This window comes from Letharia columbiana, assembly GCF_014066305.1.
Source record: "Letharia columbiana isolate WasteWater2 chromosome Unknown Sc0000043_s0, whole genome shotgun sequence".
NCBI classification, from domain to species: Eukaryota; Fungi; Ascomycota; class Lecanoromycetes; order Lecanorales; family Parmeliaceae; genus Letharia; species Letharia columbiana.
Genome location: NW_023501087.1, coordinates 316,785 through 335,281, shown reverse-complemented (window position 1 = coordinate 335,281; position 18,497 = coordinate 316,785). Strand labels below are relative to the sequence as shown.

General features: G+C 50.6%; 8 protein-coding genes across 8 annotated transcripts; 4 read left to right on the top strand and 4 right to left on the bottom strand.

Annotated features, from left to right (window-relative positions):
* Window positions 1-235: 235 nt before the first annotated feature.
* Window positions 236-1,983, bottom strand: HO173_009866 (uncharacterized protein; the record flags this gene model as incomplete). The annotated part of the gene is made up of 3 exons (XM_037311754.1): window positions 236-265; window positions 320-472; window positions 526-1,983. 3 exons carry the CDS (start codon window positions 1,981-1,983, stop codon window positions 236-238), a joined length of 1,641 nt encoding a protein of 546 aa, XP_037161460.1.
* A 1,339-nt stretch (window positions 1,984-3,322) lies between these two features.
* HO173_009865 (uncharacterized protein) lies at window positions 3,323-3,675 on the bottom strand (the record flags this gene model as incomplete). Its single annotated transcript, XM_037311753.1, has 2 exons — window positions 3,323-3,514; window positions 3,565-3,675. The coding sequence occupies 2 exons, from the start codon at window positions 3,673-3,675 to the stop codon at window positions 3,323-3,325; spliced, it is 303 nt and encodes a 100-aa protein (XP_037161459.1).
* A 1,262-nt stretch (window positions 3,676-4,937) lies between these two features.
* On the top strand, window positions 4,938-6,427 carry HO173_009864 (uncharacterized protein; the record flags this gene model as incomplete). Its single annotated transcript, XM_037311752.1, has 4 exons — window positions 4,938-5,715; window positions 5,772-5,847; window positions 5,902-5,982; window positions 6,073-6,427. The coding sequence occupies 4 exons, from the start codon at window positions 4,938-4,940 to the stop codon at window positions 6,425-6,427; spliced, it is 1,290 nt and encodes a 429-aa protein (XP_037161458.1).
* Window positions 6,428-6,806: 379 nt separating this feature from the next.
* Window positions 6,807-7,259, top strand: HO173_009863 (uncharacterized protein; the record flags this gene model as incomplete). Its single annotated transcript, XM_037311751.1, has 1 exon — window positions 6,807-7,259. One exon carries the CDS (start codon window positions 6,807-6,809, stop codon window positions 7,257-7,259), a length of 453 nt encoding a protein of 150 aa, XP_037161457.1.
* A 449-nt stretch (window positions 7,260-7,708) lies between these two features.
* On the bottom strand, window positions 7,709-8,336 carry HO173_009862 (uncharacterized protein; the record flags this gene model as incomplete). Its single annotated transcript, XM_037311750.1, has 3 exons — window positions 7,709-7,777; window positions 7,855-8,093; window positions 8,156-8,336. 3 exons carry the CDS (start codon window positions 8,334-8,336, stop codon window positions 7,709-7,711), a joined length of 489 nt encoding a protein of 162 aa, XP_037161456.1.
* A 244-nt stretch (window positions 8,337-8,580) lies between these two features.
* Window positions 8,581-13,787, top strand: HO173_009861 (uncharacterized protein; the record flags this gene model as incomplete). Its single annotated transcript, XM_037311749.1, has 5 exons — window positions 8,581-8,685; window positions 8,862-9,219; window positions 9,269-12,375; window positions 12,433-13,054; window positions 13,108-13,787. 5 exons carry the CDS (start codon window positions 8,581-8,583, stop codon window positions 13,785-13,787), a joined length of 4,872 nt encoding a protein of 1,623 aa, XP_037161455.1.
* Window positions 13,788-14,579: 792 nt separating this feature from the next.
* On the bottom strand, window positions 14,580-16,142 carry HO173_009860 (uncharacterized protein; the record flags this gene model as incomplete). Its single annotated transcript, XM_037311748.1, has 3 exons — window positions 14,580-15,540; window positions 15,638-15,908; window positions 16,064-16,142. 3 exons carry the CDS (start codon window positions 16,140-16,142, stop codon window positions 14,580-14,582), a joined length of 1,311 nt encoding a protein of 436 aa, XP_037161454.1.
* A 416-nt stretch (window positions 16,143-16,558) lies between these two features.
* On the top strand, window positions 16,559-18,275 carry HO173_009859 (uncharacterized protein; the record flags this gene model as incomplete). The annotated part of the gene is made up of 5 exons (XM_037311747.1): window positions 16,559-16,599; window positions 16,653-16,836; window positions 16,894-17,025; window positions 17,075-17,993; window positions 18,046-18,275. 5 exons carry the CDS (start codon window positions 16,559-16,561, stop codon window positions 18,273-18,275), a joined length of 1,506 nt encoding a protein of 501 aa, XP_037161453.1.
* Window positions 18,276-18,497: the final 222 nt, after the last annotated feature.

Below are 18,497 nucleotides of genomic sequence, written 5' to 3'. Positions count from 1 at the left end.
ACGTGACCTCCAACACTACCGACTCGCACAACCCGCTTGGTACTCGGGCCCGCAAGTTGCACCTGTCTCCTTTCTTCTTCTCCTTCTTTCAATCTTTTCGAATATGGGTATCGGCGTAAATTTTCGGGGCTCAGAGCCTTGCCAATATTGCTACTTTATCACCAAACGCCACTCACAGAGAAGAGATTCGCACATTGACCATTTGCTTCATCCGAGACTTTACAGAAACAGCCTATCAAAAGCTTTGGGCGGACACCGTGGCAGGCTGTAAAGAATTAGAATTTTTACCATCTTGACAATGCGTGGTAACAGCACTTACCGGACTGTTCAGCATATTCTGCCTCTTATTTCGACCTTTTTTGATATGGCTCTTCAAAGCACTTGAGTCGAGCGGCTTCAGAAGTTCGAAGCTGCACAGCAGCTCGCTAGACACTGACATGACCGCCCCCCAATTATCGAACTCGCCGCAGTACTACACAGCCATCAGCCTCGTGCTAGAAATTCACAGAAATCATGGGGACTTACGTTAGGCGCCGAGAACACAGTGACCAGGATGCGATCATTGAAGAATTCATAGCCATCCTCCACCACCATGTGCGCCCTGCAAACAAGATCGAAGTCATGCCGCTGCAAGAATTCCATAATTACTTTCTTCCCGAAACAGTAGCTCACACCTCTCTCGTTAGCTTCCCAATCAGACTCCATGTCAGCAGGATCACTCCAAAGCAGGTCGTTGAGCAGGCCGTAGTCAGGTACATCCGTAGGTCTGGCGATTTGCCGAATGTCGTCCATGTGCGTCAAGCTCGGCGAAAGGCCTCCATGAACACAGAAGATCTTCCCTGCAACAATGGCGGCAATTGGAAGACAATTGAAAGTATCAACAAAGGTCTTCCAGACCTTGATGTTGCACCTGCGCTTGCACTCGTCGTAGAAACCGTAAACTCTCGTCACGTTGGCGCACTCATGGTTGCCTCGGAGCAAGAAAAAGTTCTCTGGGAACTTCAACTTGTAGCAGAAAAGAAGGAGAATCGTTTCCAGACTCTGTTTCCCTCGGTCCACGTAGTCACCAAGGAACAAGAAGTTGGCGTTTGGGGGAAACCCGCACATTTCGAACATCCTAATCAGATCGGTATACTGCCCATGCACATCGCCTACGATTTTGACTGGGGCCGAAAGCTCAACCAGGGCAGGCTGTGACAAAAACACTTCGCGCACAGCGTTACAGATTGCTGTGATCTCAGCATTCTTGAGACATACGGCTTTAGTGACCTTTGTAGAGTAGCCCGCATCCAGCAACCTGGTAATCATTTCATCTAGATCAATCGACTTCAGAGCCCCGATACCCATCCGCGGAGAGGTGGAGATGATCGCTCCATCGTCTGTAGCCCCGAGATATGGCGATGCGGGGGCCTTTGGAGCCTTTCCTGACACGGGATTGGTGACGTTCTTCTTCACTAGTATAGACTCCTTAGGCTGCTGGTTATGCGACGGATGCAAGGTGCCTGTAGGCGGCCCGTCCGAGACATGGTCCACCTCGCCTTGCTGTTGTGCCCTACTGATAGCTTTATGTCCTTTGCCAACGGACGCGGAAAGGGTTGGCGATGGCGGCGGCTGGGGTGTCTCCAGTCGTGGGCTTGGGGCTGCTGAGTCGCCATCGACTGTAGGAGGCACTGGATCTAGTTCAGGCTTCGAGCTTCCAGATTTTCCACTGGCGCCAGATTTGCTTGATCCTCTTGTGTCGGCCCTCTCTAGATTGCCACTTGTTGCATCTGCTTGAGAAAACGAGCTCCTTGGACTGTCCGATTTCTGAGCTCCTGGAATCTTTGATCGCAGGCCGCGAAATGATCGGGAGGATTCTTTGGTGTCCGACTTGCTGAAAGAGGGATAAGCTTGAAGGCCTTCGCTGGATTTGTCTAGAGATGTTGAAGAAGCATTCTTAGGCGTTCTTGTGCCGTCGCTTGCTTTCGAGGGCTGCTGGCCCATCTTTCTCTTTTCACTTTTAACTACTTACTCTCCCCCAATCGAGTGTTGATGGGTAGCACGTGCGGCTGGAGAAATCTTTTGGAGGTTGGTTGTCCTTCAGAATACAACCAAGGTCTCTTCCTTCACTTCGTGTTTTCACACCTCGGTATTTTGATTTGTAGGCCAATCCTAGGCTTATCTTTTGCTTTCCTTGCGCAATGCGACTGGTAGTTATTGGCAGGGCTCAGGCCGTGTTACGGGGGCTTGAATAAAGCGAAGAGAAGACACAGAGATCTAGGTTCAGCAATGGACCATAAGGCTCTTGTGTGAAGTTTCGCGATTCTGCCAGCCTCGTTGGAGAATGAATGAAGCGTCTTGTGATAATCCAGCTCGGTGGCCGCGCAATGCGGAATGCAGTGGACAAGCTGTGTACAGCGGATAAATCAGCTGTGCGTAGTAAATATGGGTGAGAGGGTTGGAAGATCAAATGCGAGCCATGTAATGCACTTGGTGAGGTATGTCTGGCCTTTTTGCAGGAGCAGGAACAATGAAAGATTAGTTAGTTGCTCGAAGTGCCCCTCACTAAGCAGGGCAGTGTCTGCAGCCTGAAGTACATGAGATAGAGTACGTACCTCAACTACTTGCGAGTCAAGCCGGTTGGTGATCAAGGACACGACAGCGCTTTCGTGTAATGTTGCAGATGGTATTGTTGTTGCAGAGGCCGAAAAGAGGGAGGTGGTTGATTAAGTCATCGCCTGAAAATTAAGCTTTTGGGAAGCGGCCAACGACTTCTCCACAGATGCCGGCGACAGGATAATCAGTAACCGTAATGCGGTCTAGGCTCTTCTCTTTTTTCCTCTTTCTTTCGCTTTCTTACAGGCTCATGGCGTTAGGCATCAGGCGTCAGACTACAGCGCTTGGCGAGACGAACAGTTCAACTACATGTAGGTTTGGATTTGTGTCGGAAGAATAGATTCAGCTTTCTACCTATGCTTGCGGTCACAGAGAACTACAAAGCCATAGGTGATTGACATAGAAGTGTGCCTCTAGGCCACGACAGGAGTGATTCTGAGTACAGCCAATGAGAATCTGGATGGCGTGACACTGTGTACTACCTCGTCACTAGCCAATGCATTAGGTTTGGAATGGCATTAAACACAAGACTGAGTGTTGAAACCTCAGTGATACAGTCATGCTGACCAGGAGGACCCTTGTGTGACAGACGGCCTTCAGGTCCTGCACTTCCACGCATCTGTTGATAACCTTACTGACACTGGAGGGATCTCCGGAATCTGGTGATGGAATGACCTGTGCATTCAGAGGTGGCATGTCTCATGTCGATAGATAAATATTAATCTGTTCAGGGACCATCCACCTCAATCTTTGTAATGTACTGGCCTGGGACCACGATAAGCCCGACAAAGCGGCTTGTCATATCTACCTTCAAGGTCGCTGTAGAGGATGTTCCGGAAGATGATTCGGCTGCGGCTTTTACAGCGTTTGGAGTGGGTTCGCGGTACTCGTAGGATTGAGTCAGGATGATGTTGCACTCCTGAGACACGTTAGCTGCCGATACGATGGCCTGTAGATAGGGTGACTCGCGTTGTCGGTGCACTTGAAGTCCCCATTAAACATCCGGGAATCACTGGTATAAACGCACAGCTTCTTGTTCAGCAAAGTCTGTAAATACTCGGTAGCTTCTGTGTTGTCCATGCTCGACGCGTTTCGAGGCTATTCCTGCCTGATGTCTCAGTCGCGTGTCTCGGGACTTTTAATTGAGGCTCTGCGGATTGCTTGGGATCGAAGGCGCATCAAGCTAGTTGTGGCGGCTGCAGCTTCCTGTAACCATCCATCTCACGAAGATGGCCACTCCATGTTGAGCAAGTCCTGGAGGATTTGTGTAAGCAGCAGCTTCTGATGGAGATTTGCTTGAGGACTGCAGGGTGAAAAGAGCACTGCGCTGGGCATGGCGACGACAAAAATGTGTGGGTCACTAGCGCCTCGTTAAAATCTGTCTTTCTCGCGGAGATGCAACCAATTTACCAAACAACCTCCGCATCAAGGTGCGCTCCTCGTTCCGTGATACTATCGATGAGTTTGTTGGGCTCAGAGCCTTGCCTTCCGTTTGAGTGCTTGTCTTCTTGCTATGCAGCCTTGTTTTTTCTCTCAAAAAACGTCTGTTGTGCAATCTGACCCCAGAGACACGTAAATTTCCGCCTCGTATTGCTTGTATAAGCTGTTACGTGTTCTGCTTGTAATGTCCTAGATTAAATTTCTTATTGAGGGAACAACTTCTTGAGTGTTGGTAGTTCCTATCAGGTATGGCTAGCCTTATCAAATTCTTGCAGTCAAGTCTCGCATTGCCCCTGTCAGGCCACGCTTGAATTTGAAAATATCAAAAAATGAAAGCAACGCAATAAGAACGCTCATTCGAGAATGGTTGATTTTCTTCTCGAAAGCCAATCCAAAGGGTACAAATTGCCGGCAGTGAGCACGGCTTCTAGTTCAGAATCACGTTGGCCTTGCTTTCTCCGGATCAAAGCGTGCTTCTGTGATGACCTTCAATATCCAGCTTGCTGTAAGGTCATTGCCCGGGCTTCTCCTTTTATGCTTGTACTCCGATCCGCAAGAATGGATATGGACTTTGTCCAGCCCGTAAGCTCAGAAAGAGAGCACGAGTCATGGCCACGGAACCCTGCCTTCTGGTTCATGATTAGAGCAAAGAATGTGAATGAGCATGGTCCCACGGACTTTGGTCCGAATGACTATGAAAGCGATCGAGTAGTCCCTTGCTAGTGCGTCACTGCCTAAGCCCTCTTTTTTCATCATCACATAGACCTTACCTCACCTCGTCCGTTCTTATTAAATCCTCCAACCAATATTCTTCCGGCCACATTCTCTTCAGACTATAACGCTCGAATATTCACACTTTGCTATAATCAGAACCGAGTCTTTTGCTTACGAAATCCCTTCCGATGGACGTGGAATCAAACGTTCCGGTCAAAGTTGAGGCCGATGACGAAGACCTACCATCAACTTTGAAACCTGCCTCAAGAGCCTTGAGCGATGGCTCTCGTGACGAAACCCCAACCCCCACGTACAAACACAGTTGGACGCTCGAACAGCGACTTACGCTGGCTATGCTCGCTGAGTCATACAGCAATAACTGGAACGAGAAAACTTCCGTCTTCAACCATTTTCACAGGTCTGACCTTCGACGTTGTGGAGGTCTTCGAAGGCCAGTCATCAGTACCCAATTTAATGATATGCAAAAAAAGGGATTCAATGCAGGCAATGGTTTCAAGAAATTACAGAGTACCCTGTCACCCTATGATAGAGCAAAGATGGTGTCCCGAGCTGGACTTGAAAAAAAGGCCCATGAAATCGGCATTCTCCTCCACGCAAAGGAGGCTAGTGATAGCTCCTTGATGTCCGACAAGGACAACGCTCAAGGGCACAAGAGAAAACGTACCGACTCAATTGACGATGCCAGGACCGACTTCTTTCCACATCTATCTGACAACGATTGTCAGACAGCCTCATATGCAAAGACAGTACATGGGCTCACCCTTCTTCCGAAGACACCCACGAAATCCAACGGCAGACAAAAAGGCAATGGCCTTCTGACCCCACCGGATTCAAGAGAGGCTAAAATGCCACGTCTCACCACCGAGAAGAGGTTGGCACAAATCGGCTTCCGCGCTTTTACTGGCCAATCGCAAGGCACGTACTCCTCGGTCTTGGGAATTCGTGGTGAGTTACTGGTTATCTTATCGAACGTAATCTACTTCATGAACTAAAGCATTCAGCCGGCGCTTTTCTCAATTGCCCAACCATTCCACTCGCTCGAAACCTGGAAGTCACACTTTACCGTGGGGAAGCACTGTAATGAGTCCCTTCCCATCTCAAAGTACACAACCTGACTCCAAAAATCTGAAGGCATCACATCACGAAGCACGATCATTCTCGACCCAGCAAGTTTGTCTCCGCGACCAAGAACCCGATGCGTGCATTGCATATGTATGTCTTCATTTCGGAGCGATTCCTTCCTGATCTGTACCCCAATATGCTGAGACACTTTTCGACGGTATTGTACTCATTGTTAAGCAGGGCCCTCAGAGGCGGTGAGGACGCCTCAATCGCAGTCATTGATCTTACCAAGGCAGATGAAAGAGGCAATGTCGAGAAGGCTCATAATTTGAAGCTCAAGACGGATTTCAGATACACAGGAGCGGGCGAATACCTCATATTCGGCGGGGTGGACAACGAAGTAGGCCTTCTGTCACTATCTGCAGAGTTAGCTAACAAGTACAAGGCCATAATATCACATATCCCACTATCTAGGCTTCTTGTCAATATGCCGACAACGCCCGGAAGCGATGATCCTTTCTTCTTAAAAGTGCTTCAAAGCCACGAAAGGCTGTCGCATGCTCGCCGCGCAATAAAAAGGAAGTTCTTCCGATGACATACTCTCTGGGTAGAGCTGTAGGAGAGTTGGTGGGGATTTTATGCATTCCCCCGAAATATTTTGAGAGCGGTGCGCACCAAGTTTCTTACCACGAATAAGCAATGCTGACTTTGAAAGTACATAGGTGTTTGGAGCATTACACAGGATTACAAGTTTTACAACGCCGAGGGTGGCAAAAAACGAGGGCAGTGGAACCAGAATGTAGCTTTCAAAAATGGTGCGGTACAAGGGTACTATGCTGTTCAATCCGGCACGCTTGGTGCACTGACGAGTCTCGACATCGAGAACAACATCAGCTCAGGCAGAGAGATCATTGAGATTTACGAGTCCGCATCGGATCAGACTACAGACTCAGAATCAAGTTCTAGCGACAAAGATGATCCAATACCGGCGGAGGTGGAAGACTGGGTTCGAGATACGCAGGCAAAGCAAACACCCCTACAGTATTTTTGATCTCGAGACAAACAAATGGACGACCCAAGAGGAAGACTTGAGCGATGACTTCTTTGCAGAGCTAAGGGACATCGCTGGCAATGTGGTCAACAATGGCTCGGAGATTGACGGTGATAATTTGGTGGAAAACGTCGCGGGCATCTCTCAGAGTGAACATCAACGTAGGGACATGGCTGGTGATCCAGGTTTTGGCCGGTTAGAAATGGACACCAACGCAGTGAACGAGAAGTCCATGGTCGTACCTGCGACCAATCATTCCGAGGAATTCAAGAATCTTAATGACCTAGTGGCGGATGTAATGCACATGCATGGGGACGAAGCCATCAGAGGACACAACAAGGTCATCGACTACGAGTTCTCCTGGACGGGGATGTAGTCGTATCCATCTTGACTGCAGAGCGAGTGTAATGGATGCGGAAGATTTTGTAAGAGCAGGACGACCCTCGTTAGTGGAGGAAGGAACTTCAGATGTACTACGAGATCAGAGGGAGGATGGCTTGCGATGGTTTGCATGCGATGAGTCGGTCTCTTTTGAGATCTCTTACCAGATAGTCCAGTGTGGGACAGCGAGAGTGGCCCTAAATAGAGCGAAGCATGCGTTCAAGACTTCGTTTCCTCGCGAGTGTTGCTTGAATTGATATGAACGTATCCAGGATTACTCCCTTTTGAGAGGGTTCGACTTGGGCAACAAGTCACGTAGGCACCAAACATGAGCGTTATTGGGATTGGCTTTCTTCCTTACTAGGCCTCGAACTAGAGCAAGACGCCTCGTACCAGATCGTTTGAACTACTATGCAAGCCTTCAACCCTTCATCGCCTCACCATCTAGAACTTTTGGAAACCTTTCACAGCCTTTCCAGTACGAGGTAACACCCGGAGAACATTGAATCGGACCTGCAGCACGAGCATCAGCACATATATTTAGACAGACTCTGCCATCACGGCCGCCAAGCGTATTTTCCTGCACATACCGTCTTGCTCAAAGGCCTGCATTGCCCAACCGTAACCTGATCGCCCTCCTCCACACGGAACGCTGGTGAGACATGCGCCGCAAGGTTCTTGTGTCGTTTTTCGTATCGAGTGTATTTAGGGACGAAGTGAAGGTATTCGCGGCGAATGACAAGAGTGCGGTGCATTTTAGTCGAGACGACAGTGCCAGTGAGGATACGGCCGCGGATGGAGACTTCGCCAGTGAAAGGGCATTTCTTGTCTAGAACATATAGTCAGACCATCTCGTTCAAGAGCTCCTAGCAGTAGCCTTGGGAGTCGTACCAATGTATGTGCCCTCGATCGCAGTCTTGGGTGTCCTGAAGCCCAAACCAACGTCCTTGTACCATCTTCGCCCACCCTTTCCAACTCTGGTACTCTTCGTTCGCTTTGTCTTTTGGTTAACGAAGATATGTGGTTGCTTTTGGAAAGCACGCTCCGATTGTACTGTCAATTCCGTCGCCATGATTGCGGTTTGCTCTGGTCGGGTTGCGGTGGTGGAGTTGAATTTGTGTGGGAAGCCAAGAGTTTCGCTAAAATCGCCGGGCTTTCGGGCCGACATTTTTCCCTTAACTTGGCTTGGCAAACATCATTGTTTACGATCGCCTCGAATTCGTCGCGCTAAATTCTCGTTCACAAACACAGCCAGCACTTGACATGCAGTGATCTACTAACAAGTAAAGTGGAACAGCATCTAAATTACGGTCAGTATGTCGGGTACCCAGAGTCCCAAGGCGCCACGAGTGCGCCAAGCCCGCAAATCAATCGCACACACGCCCTCCTCGGATATCACTGGGAACGAGGAGAATGCTACGGTGGACGCAGGAACGATTGCGAGCTTCAGCGCGGGGGGAAACAAGCAGCGAAGAAGAATCGCAGCAAAAGCATAGGTCCTGGTGGTCTCGACGCGCTCAAAGAGGGATCGGGCAACAAGCAGGAGGTGGGGTTACCCAGACAGTTCTTTGGGACATCAAAAGCTGATATATCGTAGCCTGCTCTACCACCTTATGTCAAGTCAATCCTGAAGCCAACCATAGCCTTGTCACCTCCGAAAGCAATCCCACCTCACAATCGAGCTCGTAATAGTTCACCTGGCAAAGCCAATGGGCGGCAAACGCCTGAGAAGTCTCCTCGAAAGTCGCCCGGGAAGAAACCAGCAGAAAATGCTACGCAAGGACTACCCAACCCTTTTGAAACCTCTCCAACGCCAGGGGCCTCCAAATCTCATTCTCCAGCTCGATCGCCGACGCGTGTTGCCGTTCGTACTGAGGAGGAACAGCAAGCAGCAGCGAAAGAGCGTGAGCGACGAGAATTGATCGCGAACAGGGATGCAAGGAGAAAGTCGCTTGGTAGGTAGATCCAGATCTGGGTAAAAGGCAGAACTGATATGAGTTCCAGCAAATCGAAGAGTGTCGTTCGCTCCAGAAGCTACTTTGCATACATGGAACGTTGTTGAACTACCGGAAGACTCCACCACATCGTCGGCGTCAACAAACTCGACTCGACGGGCATCTGCTCTGACCGCCAACGCAGGATCACCTTACACAGCTCCTAGGTCACCCATGCCATCCTCTGATGCCTCTGAGCCTCCATCAACTCCGCCAGAGCAGGTCGAGGAATTACAGGTGGCTGCGTCTCCTGCCCATCAACGCGACTTGCATCAGAAGAAACGCCGTAGAAGTTCTGGTATTCCCCCTATGAACTTCAACAATCCTGATGAATTCTCTTCAAGCCCTTACAGCGGTGCTTCCGATGATACAGGAACTCAGACTTTCGTGACTGCCGATGAAGAAAGTGACTCCTCAAGCTCTAATGACAACGATCTTGTCCAAGACGAGACCGTGACCGGAGTTGACGGGGATGACAATACGATTCACTCCGCTAGCGGCTCGAGTACGGAATCAAGTGGAAGGCTGGAAGCTGCTCTCCGACAAGCGGCGAATCAAGCTGGTACCCAAGGCATCGATTATGACGAACATGGCGATATTACGATGGAGATGGCTGACGATGAAGTCACTGCTGCTTTTAAGCCATGGATGAAGAATGGAAACTATGTACCCCAGGTAGTAGGTGACCCAAGCGCTCTGCAAGACCAGGAGAACTTGAATCCGTTTTCGCCGGCTTTCAAAGCCAATGTGGGTAGGAGAAACCCCGAGGAGGAAGATGGAACGATGGAGATGACGCAAGCTGTCGGACGCATTCTGCCGGCCTCTGTAGAGGCTCAGGTTTCACCGAAGCGTCGAAAACGAAAGTCTGTTACGGGCAACAACCGACGAAGAAGCAGCGCGGGCCGTCGAAGATCGTCAGGAGATGGCTCAGCCCTTGGTGATGAAACGATGGATCTTACCATAGCGATCGGTGGGATTGAGCAAAAACAGACGTCAAATCAAGGCGAGGACAGGTCTGATCAATCTGGTGACGAAGATGAAGAGCTGACGATGGAGTTTACATCTGTCATTGGGGGCATGGTTCAGCCTAACATTAAACATGCGAGCTCAACGGATGATGACCTTGTTAACCGTCAGCTGTTTCAAGACGCAAACCGTCGTGAGAGTATGGAGTCGTCAAACAATGAAGAGGACATGGACATTACCTTTGCAGCGGGTGGCATTCTTCCTTCCATCACGGAACGTACAGAGCCAATCGACGACCAGACACAGGGTATGGACATGGAGATTACCACTGTCATTGGAGCAATTTTGCCTGACCAGCTCAGTACCGGGAACAAGGCGGAGGCCAAGATTTTAATGGAGCAAGAGACTGATGTCGGCCAACTGTCTGGATCACCATTCTTCGGCACGCCACGACAAAAGCCTGTAGGCGTGGGCTTGTCTGACGAGCGCGCCTTACCAGCCCTTCGAGCTACTCTACCTAAGCCATTCACTACCGAAAACAAGCCCGAGCCAAAGGGCTCAACGGAGCAGGAGACTTATGTTGGCCAATCGTCAGAATCTCCTTTCATCGGGACACCACCACGACAAAAGCCTGTAGGCGTGGGCTTGTCTGACGAGCGCGCCTTACCAGCCCTTCGAGCTACTCTACCTAAGCCGTTCACTACCGAAAACAAGCCAAAGGGCTCAACGGAGCAGGAGACTTATGTTGGCCAATCGTCAGAATCTCCTTTCATCGGGACACCACGACAGAAGCCTATAGGTGTAGGCCTATCAGACGAGCGAGCTTTACCAGCTCATGCTAGGATAATGGCTTCCGAGACTGGCAGTCCCAGCTTAGCATCCTCTCAGACTCGCAGTCAACCCCAAAAAGCTACAGGTAGACAGTCCGTGACTCCAAAATCCCACCAACCTTCGCCCGTCAAGAAGCCCGACACTCCTACGAAACAGTCTACGCCGCAGATGATGCGCCCAACGACGCCTGGCAAGACACCGCCATCAAAGAACGTATCGATGAGAACTGCATCACCAAAGAAGCTTTTCAAAGCTGAGATCAAGGAGGCCAAGAACGCACCAGACTCCACTCCCAGGCGAGATGGTCCAAATCCGCTGTTTCGCAAGGACTTGGCCACTGGCGCTACTACTCCAAGCATTGTTTTAAAACCTCGAAGGCGGAGGTCATCTGGCCTTGGAGCTGATCGAGAAGGTCTTGGCTCTCCACGTGTGACTGCTTTGCTCGAAAGAAGAGGGTCTATTGGTGACAATGCCAAGGCTTTCGTTGCTCAGGGACACAGTCATGCTGGTGTTCGTTTCGAAGACCCTCAAGTTATGGAGCAGGAGCTCGACCAAGAGCGCGCAGAAGACAAGCGTCGAGAGAGCGGACGTGGCATCCTGGAGGCGGAAGCGGACACCCAGGATCTCGAGGAAAAAGACCACACTGCCAACCTCAAAGACTTGATCGAGCGACTCACACCACAGAAGAAGAAACTCAATGGCCGCAAAAGTCTGCACGTGGGCGCGGCAAAAGGTCTCCTTGGCAAAAGACCTGCAGAGCTTGATGATGAGGAGGATGAGGACGGTACTTCAAAGCGCCTAAAGGGACGAGAAGGCAGTCCAGTGAAGAAAGTGAAGCTTCCTGCACCGCCTCCAAAGACAGCCACCACTGGCAGGATGACTAGGTCATCAAGACTGAGCCTCGTAGAGACTGCGGGTAATGCTAGGGCCGGCACACCTTCAGGAAGTGTCTCTCCCTTGAAGACAGACACCACTCCCAAGGATCAGCCTCGCTTCAAGGATGTCGAATCACGCAGTCCAGCCAAGGTCCAATCTTTTGAGCAGAAGCTTGACGCAAGCACAACAGATAACGCAGAGCCAACAGAGCAAGAAGACCGCATCCATCTTCAGGACTTCTTGAACATGACTAGCATTCGTTTCATGGAACTGACTACGACAAAGAGAAGGCACACTGTCGTTCCAAACGCTCTGCTAGAGCAGAGTGCTAAGAAGGCCAGCCTCGGAGGCGACGACGCCGATGATGCCAATGCCGGTGATGAGCTCGAAAGCTGCGTTGTAGCTGGAGCCTGTACTGTCCCCATGCTCGAGCTTTACCAGCATGTAAGTCACCGCAGCGTTCTCCAGTTGATCTTCTACATGCTAATGTATGCCTTGTAGTCTTGCAGGGAGCTGAAGAATTACATCTCCGAAGGTCGCAGTATAGTCAAAGAAATCGAAGCCGACACCTACGAAGAGAATCCGCCCTTGTTCCGCGAATACATGTCGGCGCCTCCTGATGTCAAGCCCATTATGGACAACCAATTCAAGAATGTCAAGACGCATGCAAGACTTCTCAGTAAGGCTATGTGGTATGAGTGGCGCATGAAGTTACTCGATGGCCTCAAGGAGGGCTTGCTGAAGATTGGCGAGGGCATGGAAGAGGATGATAGGGTCCTGACCCAGCAGGAGCAGATAATCCAGCCAGTGCTGCCGGCCTTGATTGAAGAGCATGAACGATTGGAGGAGCAAGTGTCGATTGCTCAAGCGCAGGCGGCTGAGCTGGCCGACTGCGACCAAGATGAGCTCAAAGAAGCGAGAGACAGCTTGATGTCCATTGAACGCGATCTTGAAGCGAAGCAGAGGTTAGTCGAAGATCTGCAAAGCCAGCTGCGGGAGCGAGAAGATGGTCTCGCGGATGTCGTCGAGCGCAAGCAAGAATGCATATATGAAATCAAGGACGCAGAGAAGATTCGTTCAGATTGTCGAGGTTGGAGCTCTACAGGAATTTCAGCGTTGCATGGTAGGTTTCATTTCGAGCTTCCTGTCCACGACACGGTCACTTACTGTTCCTAGCAAATGTCACCGCTCTCGAAGATTCTCATGGGTGGACTATCGTCTCCGCTACCGATTCAGCCCTCACCATGACATACAACAGCACACTCCAGCTCTTCTTCACTCCCTCTTCCTTCGAATCAAACGAACCACCAGCCAACCCGGAGAATTCGCCTATCAGTCTTACATACATCGCCGACTCCCACGGATACCATCCGCAGCCTTTAATGACAGAGAAGCGCTTCTTTCTCCAGATCATGCGTGCACAATTACAATGCTTGCAGCAGTCTCAAACGAAAGTCAAAGACCTGCTAGCGTTTGTGAGTGGCAGCTGGGAGATCGCTTCGACCATCGCAGAACAGGCACGCGTTTTGGGCGTCAGCTACATCACGGAGCCTACAATCACGTCAGACGAGGTCATGGCCATCCGCTCGTTCATTCTCTTAAATACCATGAGGACAAAAGTCGAGGTAGTCTTCGAGGTCAGGGTACGCAGCGGAGATGGCGTTGCGTCTTTAGGCGTTGGCGTAAAGTCGAGCGCGAAGGTTCTCTATGGAGAGGGTTTAAAGGAGAAGAAGATGGGGGAGTTCCTGGAGTCGAAGATTGCTGGGAAGGGTAAAGGCGCAAAGGAAAGGGGTATTTGGGCGAAGGCCGTAAGGGAGTTAGAGGAGCGATTGGTGGCTCGGGGAAAGAAGCAGTAAGGATGAACAGTCGTCTAGTTCTGAAGTCTGGTTCTGCTAGCGATTTGATATAGTTCAATGCTTTTTTCAGACGTTGGTTTTCCCAGGATGTCGTGACCTTGTCTTCCCTGAGTCCACAGGTCTCTCGGCCGTGCCATGTATTTATCTTTTCAGAAAGCGGAGGATTCCATACTCTTGCGACAAAGACCATGCGGAATCATCAAGATGTGTAGATCGCCTTCTGGCCTGTGGGGTCGTGCAGCGTCATCCCCCGGTCACGGACTGCTGGAGTCCTCGGCCTTCCAGCAATGGCGAAATAATCCCCGGGAGCTTCATGTTTAAGCGGCATCTCAGGCGGTGGTGGAAGAGTTCTCAGCTCCGCGATATATGAAAATATCAACGATCGGTGCAATACAGATCAGAAGCCTTGAAGAAGGCCACCGATATGTTTGAGTTCCCTAATCCCACCAGAACTAGCACTGTTGTGCGCTTTGGATAGTAACTTCTATAACATACCTAATGATGCTATACCATCAAGATTAGCATCAGGTCTCTGCCGTGGAGAATAACTCTGGACTTGAGAACCCGCAAAGGACCAACGTGGCGAAAGACTCAACGAGGGTGGTAGTCACTGTCGCCTAGTGCTAATCTGACCGGAGGAGATAGTAAGGCGTCGTACAACGGGTTCCTTCACACAACGTGTTGGAGCCGAGTTGTCCATGCGCGAGATGGCGGGACTAGATGTAAGATTCTATACGTCTGGGCAAGACAAAAGCAAACTGGAAGGGATCGAGCCACCAGTTTGCATTGGGTTCAAGTAGGAAGTCTCAAAGACGGCGAACCAGTCTTCCTCTGCAGCTCACCCCTGTGCATGGCAGCCGGTGGACTCGTCTCGTAGCCATTGACCCTCAGGCTTTGCGCTCTGGTACTGGCACTCGAGTTGGAAGTAGCGGTGGACATCATACTGAGCCTCTGATTCGGTACAGGTACAGCCTTAGCCCTTTGCACTGGGAGAGCTGGATTCTCATCATAAGCGAGATACTTGGACAGCCTTGTAGGAGTGGAGATGCTTCTCGGGCTTTCCGCTTTCTCGGACTTGACCTGCCGTCCTCGTGAAGGACTCCGGCCGCTGAGTGGACTGTGCATCCGCAATGGGGTGTCGGAGCCCCAAAGATCTTCAGTAAGCAGAGCCCGCTCGTCCACAGGCGAGTCCGCAGCCGAATAGCTGTGTGCACGTATCATATTGTCTGGACGCCCGACGCTTTGCGTGTTAGCAGAACTCGATGCAATCCTCTCTTTCACTGGACCTCTTTTGCCCATGCTGGTCCTGAGACCTTCGAGCCACCACTCCCAGGCAGGTACTTCAATGCCATCGAAGAACACCACCACCGTATCCCCTTTGTCCTTGCCAGAGTAATGACTCCAATCCTTATCAGTCAACTTGTCTGTCCAGTCCAAGTCGCCTCCGAGCTCGCCCATCATATTCGCTTTCGCCTTCACGCTCATGTTGGCTTCTTTGTCCTTATCTTCCCACGCGTTGATGCTACAACTCGGAGATGTGTAAGTCCTAGTAATAATGCGTAGACCATGGCGTCGAAGCTGAGGACCGTGGGAGGAGGAGAGAAGAGCTTTGTTGGCACTGAGCCATGATTGGAAGAGAGTCTCGTCGTTGTATGAGGTTAGAGTGATGGGTTTCTGGGCGATGAGGACGGCACCAAAACTATCCTTTGATTTGTATTTGATGCGGGCATCAGCACCGACAGGGAGAGTGCTACTGAGAGAAGGAAAGTGGTCAGCGCATCGATTTATAGATGCATGGCAGGATTCCTAGCACTGCCGTGGTCCAATGTGTAAAGGAGGGTCAATCTCACGGCGTGTTTCCACTCGCATCTACAGTCCACTGCCTTACACCTTGGCTAGTTCGAGGCCTCCACTCAATGCCTAGCTGCTCCATCTTTCTCGGCGCACGCTTGAGTGGTTTGAATTCATGCCCTCTGCTGACGTTCAAGCCTCCACCAGTGGCATCAGCTTGCATGCTTCCGTCCGACTCTTGCCAAGTAATGTTGGCGATATGATTCCACCTTCCATCCTTCTCTAGGTAACCGACGCATGGCGGATTCATATCCCCTGCTGAGATTGGTTCTACGCACGTTTTGGGGTCAGCATTCCCTCTTAAAGGTAAATGGCTGAGTTGCAAGACAAGTCGCGTGAGCAGAGCAGGTCAATTGCTCCGTAAACATGTCTTGCGACTTAATTTCAGGACCAAATGAGAAGGATCTTCTACGAAATGTACGTACGGAAAAGTGCAACACCGCATCCAAAGTGCTGCATGTTCTTCGCGTACTGGACGCCCAGGGTGTCACCCCGTGGTGCCATTTTCGCGGCGACAGAGATGATGAGGACTGAGAATGTTGTATATGCTTCATGTTGGAAAGAGGTTCAGGGTTCTTGGATTGGGCGTTGGACTGTGGTACTGCTGGCCACGGCTGAGGCTGAACAAGGGTCATTCTGGGCCGTCAGCGGTCGGCCTGAGGCATAACCAGCACGCTTTGTCAAGGGACCCAATCAAGGTATGGGGAAGCGCACATGTTGTGTAATCAATTGCGGCGAGCAACATTGAAACCTACCACTTGGCACTCGCATACCAAAAGAGTCATTCAACCACTTTACCAGTCATGTTAAATCCAAGCCCTACATCTAGTCCCGATTAGTCGAAGCGCGTCGCGTCTGCAACCTCGGACTTTGCTCACAAGAGACTCGGTATTCATATTCCCGTACTTCCCATCGCCAAAATGGCAGAGGATGATGAGAACGCTCTATTGCAACCTCCTTCGTGAGTGTTATTCTACCTCAGTATCTATATTTCCATTGCTGACAGCACGAAAGGGAAGAGGAGTACCCTACTATTGAACGGCAACTCTCCTCCTACAACCCTCTTCAAACATTCCACCTAGCCAAAGGTGATCAAAAGCACTACCAACAGCAGTATGGCGATATGTATTTTTTGCGATTAGCGGAGCTGAAGCCCGCTGTGGAAGAGATTGCTGCGGAGGCATGGAGTGATATAGTGGTAGGTGTCCCCCACCAAATATCAGATACACAGTCTCTGAGATCGTGTCCATTTCAGATAGCGGGGGAAAGCGTCAGGCGCGTCGACCGGGTTCTGGATGTAAGACAGGGCGAGCTTTGCTGGGTTGCTGGAACAGTCTATATGGATATGCCATTGAAACCCAATATTCTAGACGACATATCCAAAGACGTACGTGCTCGTTGGCAGAGAATGCGCCTCCGTGTTCACACTTTTCTAGCATTGGATCTCAGCTCCTCCACCGCGCGAGAAATACGTATCTCCTACAGGCCAAGACCAAACCATGCTTGAAGATGAGTCAGGGCGGTTAAGGCTAATTGGAACGCCCTTGCAAATATCTATGCTGGTAACAGGTTGTATTATAGCAGTCATGGGAACGGAGAATGCAAATGGTGATTTCGAAGTTATGGACATGAAAGTACCGGATCTCCCTCGGCAACCACAGCGATGGGAACGCGATGACGGCTCAGCTATCTTGGCTAATGGCGGAGGGAAGTCGGAAAGGAAAGAGCAGAAAGAACGTAAAGCAGGGGGGAAGGTGGCCATAGTCAGCGGTCTGGGGATCAACGGCGAAGAAGGCGATACCTTGACTCTGGATCTCCTCATGGAATACCTTCTGGGCGAGGCATGTGGCCAATCGACTCAGCACGAGGTTGGAAAGATCTCACGACTCATCATAGCCGGCAACTCAATCAGTGAAGGCATGCCATTAGATTCTAGAGACGAGCTTACGGACAAAAAGTCAAGCAAGAAGTACGGCTACGACTCTTCCGCCTACAATCCCGCCCCGACCGTGCGTCTTGATGAGTTCTTGGCCAGTCTTCTACCCTCCATACCCATCACGCTTCTGCCCGGGGGAAGCGACCCAGCAAATATTTCGCTACCGCAGCAGCCAATACATCCCGCCATGTTTCCACATAGCAGAGCCTATACGCCAATGCCAGGATCGCAGGGGCCAGGATGGTTTGATAGCGTCACAAACCCGTGGGAAGGCGATGTGGATGGCTGGAGATTGATGGGAAATGGGGGCCAACCAATTGACGATGTGTTCAAGTACGTGGAGGGAGACGAGCGGTTGGAGATGATGGAAAACCTCCTAAGATGGAGATGTGGAGCTCCTACTGCGCCAGATACACTATGTAAGCTTCCACATAGTTCTTGAGACGCTGATGCTGATGGACGATAATTCAGGGTGCTACCCTTTTCAGGACAAGGACCAGTTCGTCATCGGAGAGTGTCCGCATGTCTATTTCGTGGGCAGCCAGCCAGCCTTCGAAACGGCCATCATTGATGGCCCAGTGGGACAGTCAGTACGACTGATCGCTGTGCCGAAATTCAAAGAGACGGGAGAAGTGGTTCTGCTCGATATGGATACTCTGGAAGTTGAGACTGTCAAGTTTGAAGTTTTCAACGAGACATGACGAAATTAATCCACCCTCACATCTTTATGATCATCGGCCTCTCCAGAGCCCGTTCTTGATGGACTAGCACCAGCAGCAAGCCTGAACACGGCAACAGTTTGACCCTCCACAAGCTCAGGCTTAAAGTTTCACATTCCCCTCCGCAGACTGACCTTCGCAAAAAGGAAACTAGAGATAGGAGGAGCCTATGCAGGACAATAAATAAAAACGAGAGGTCACAGA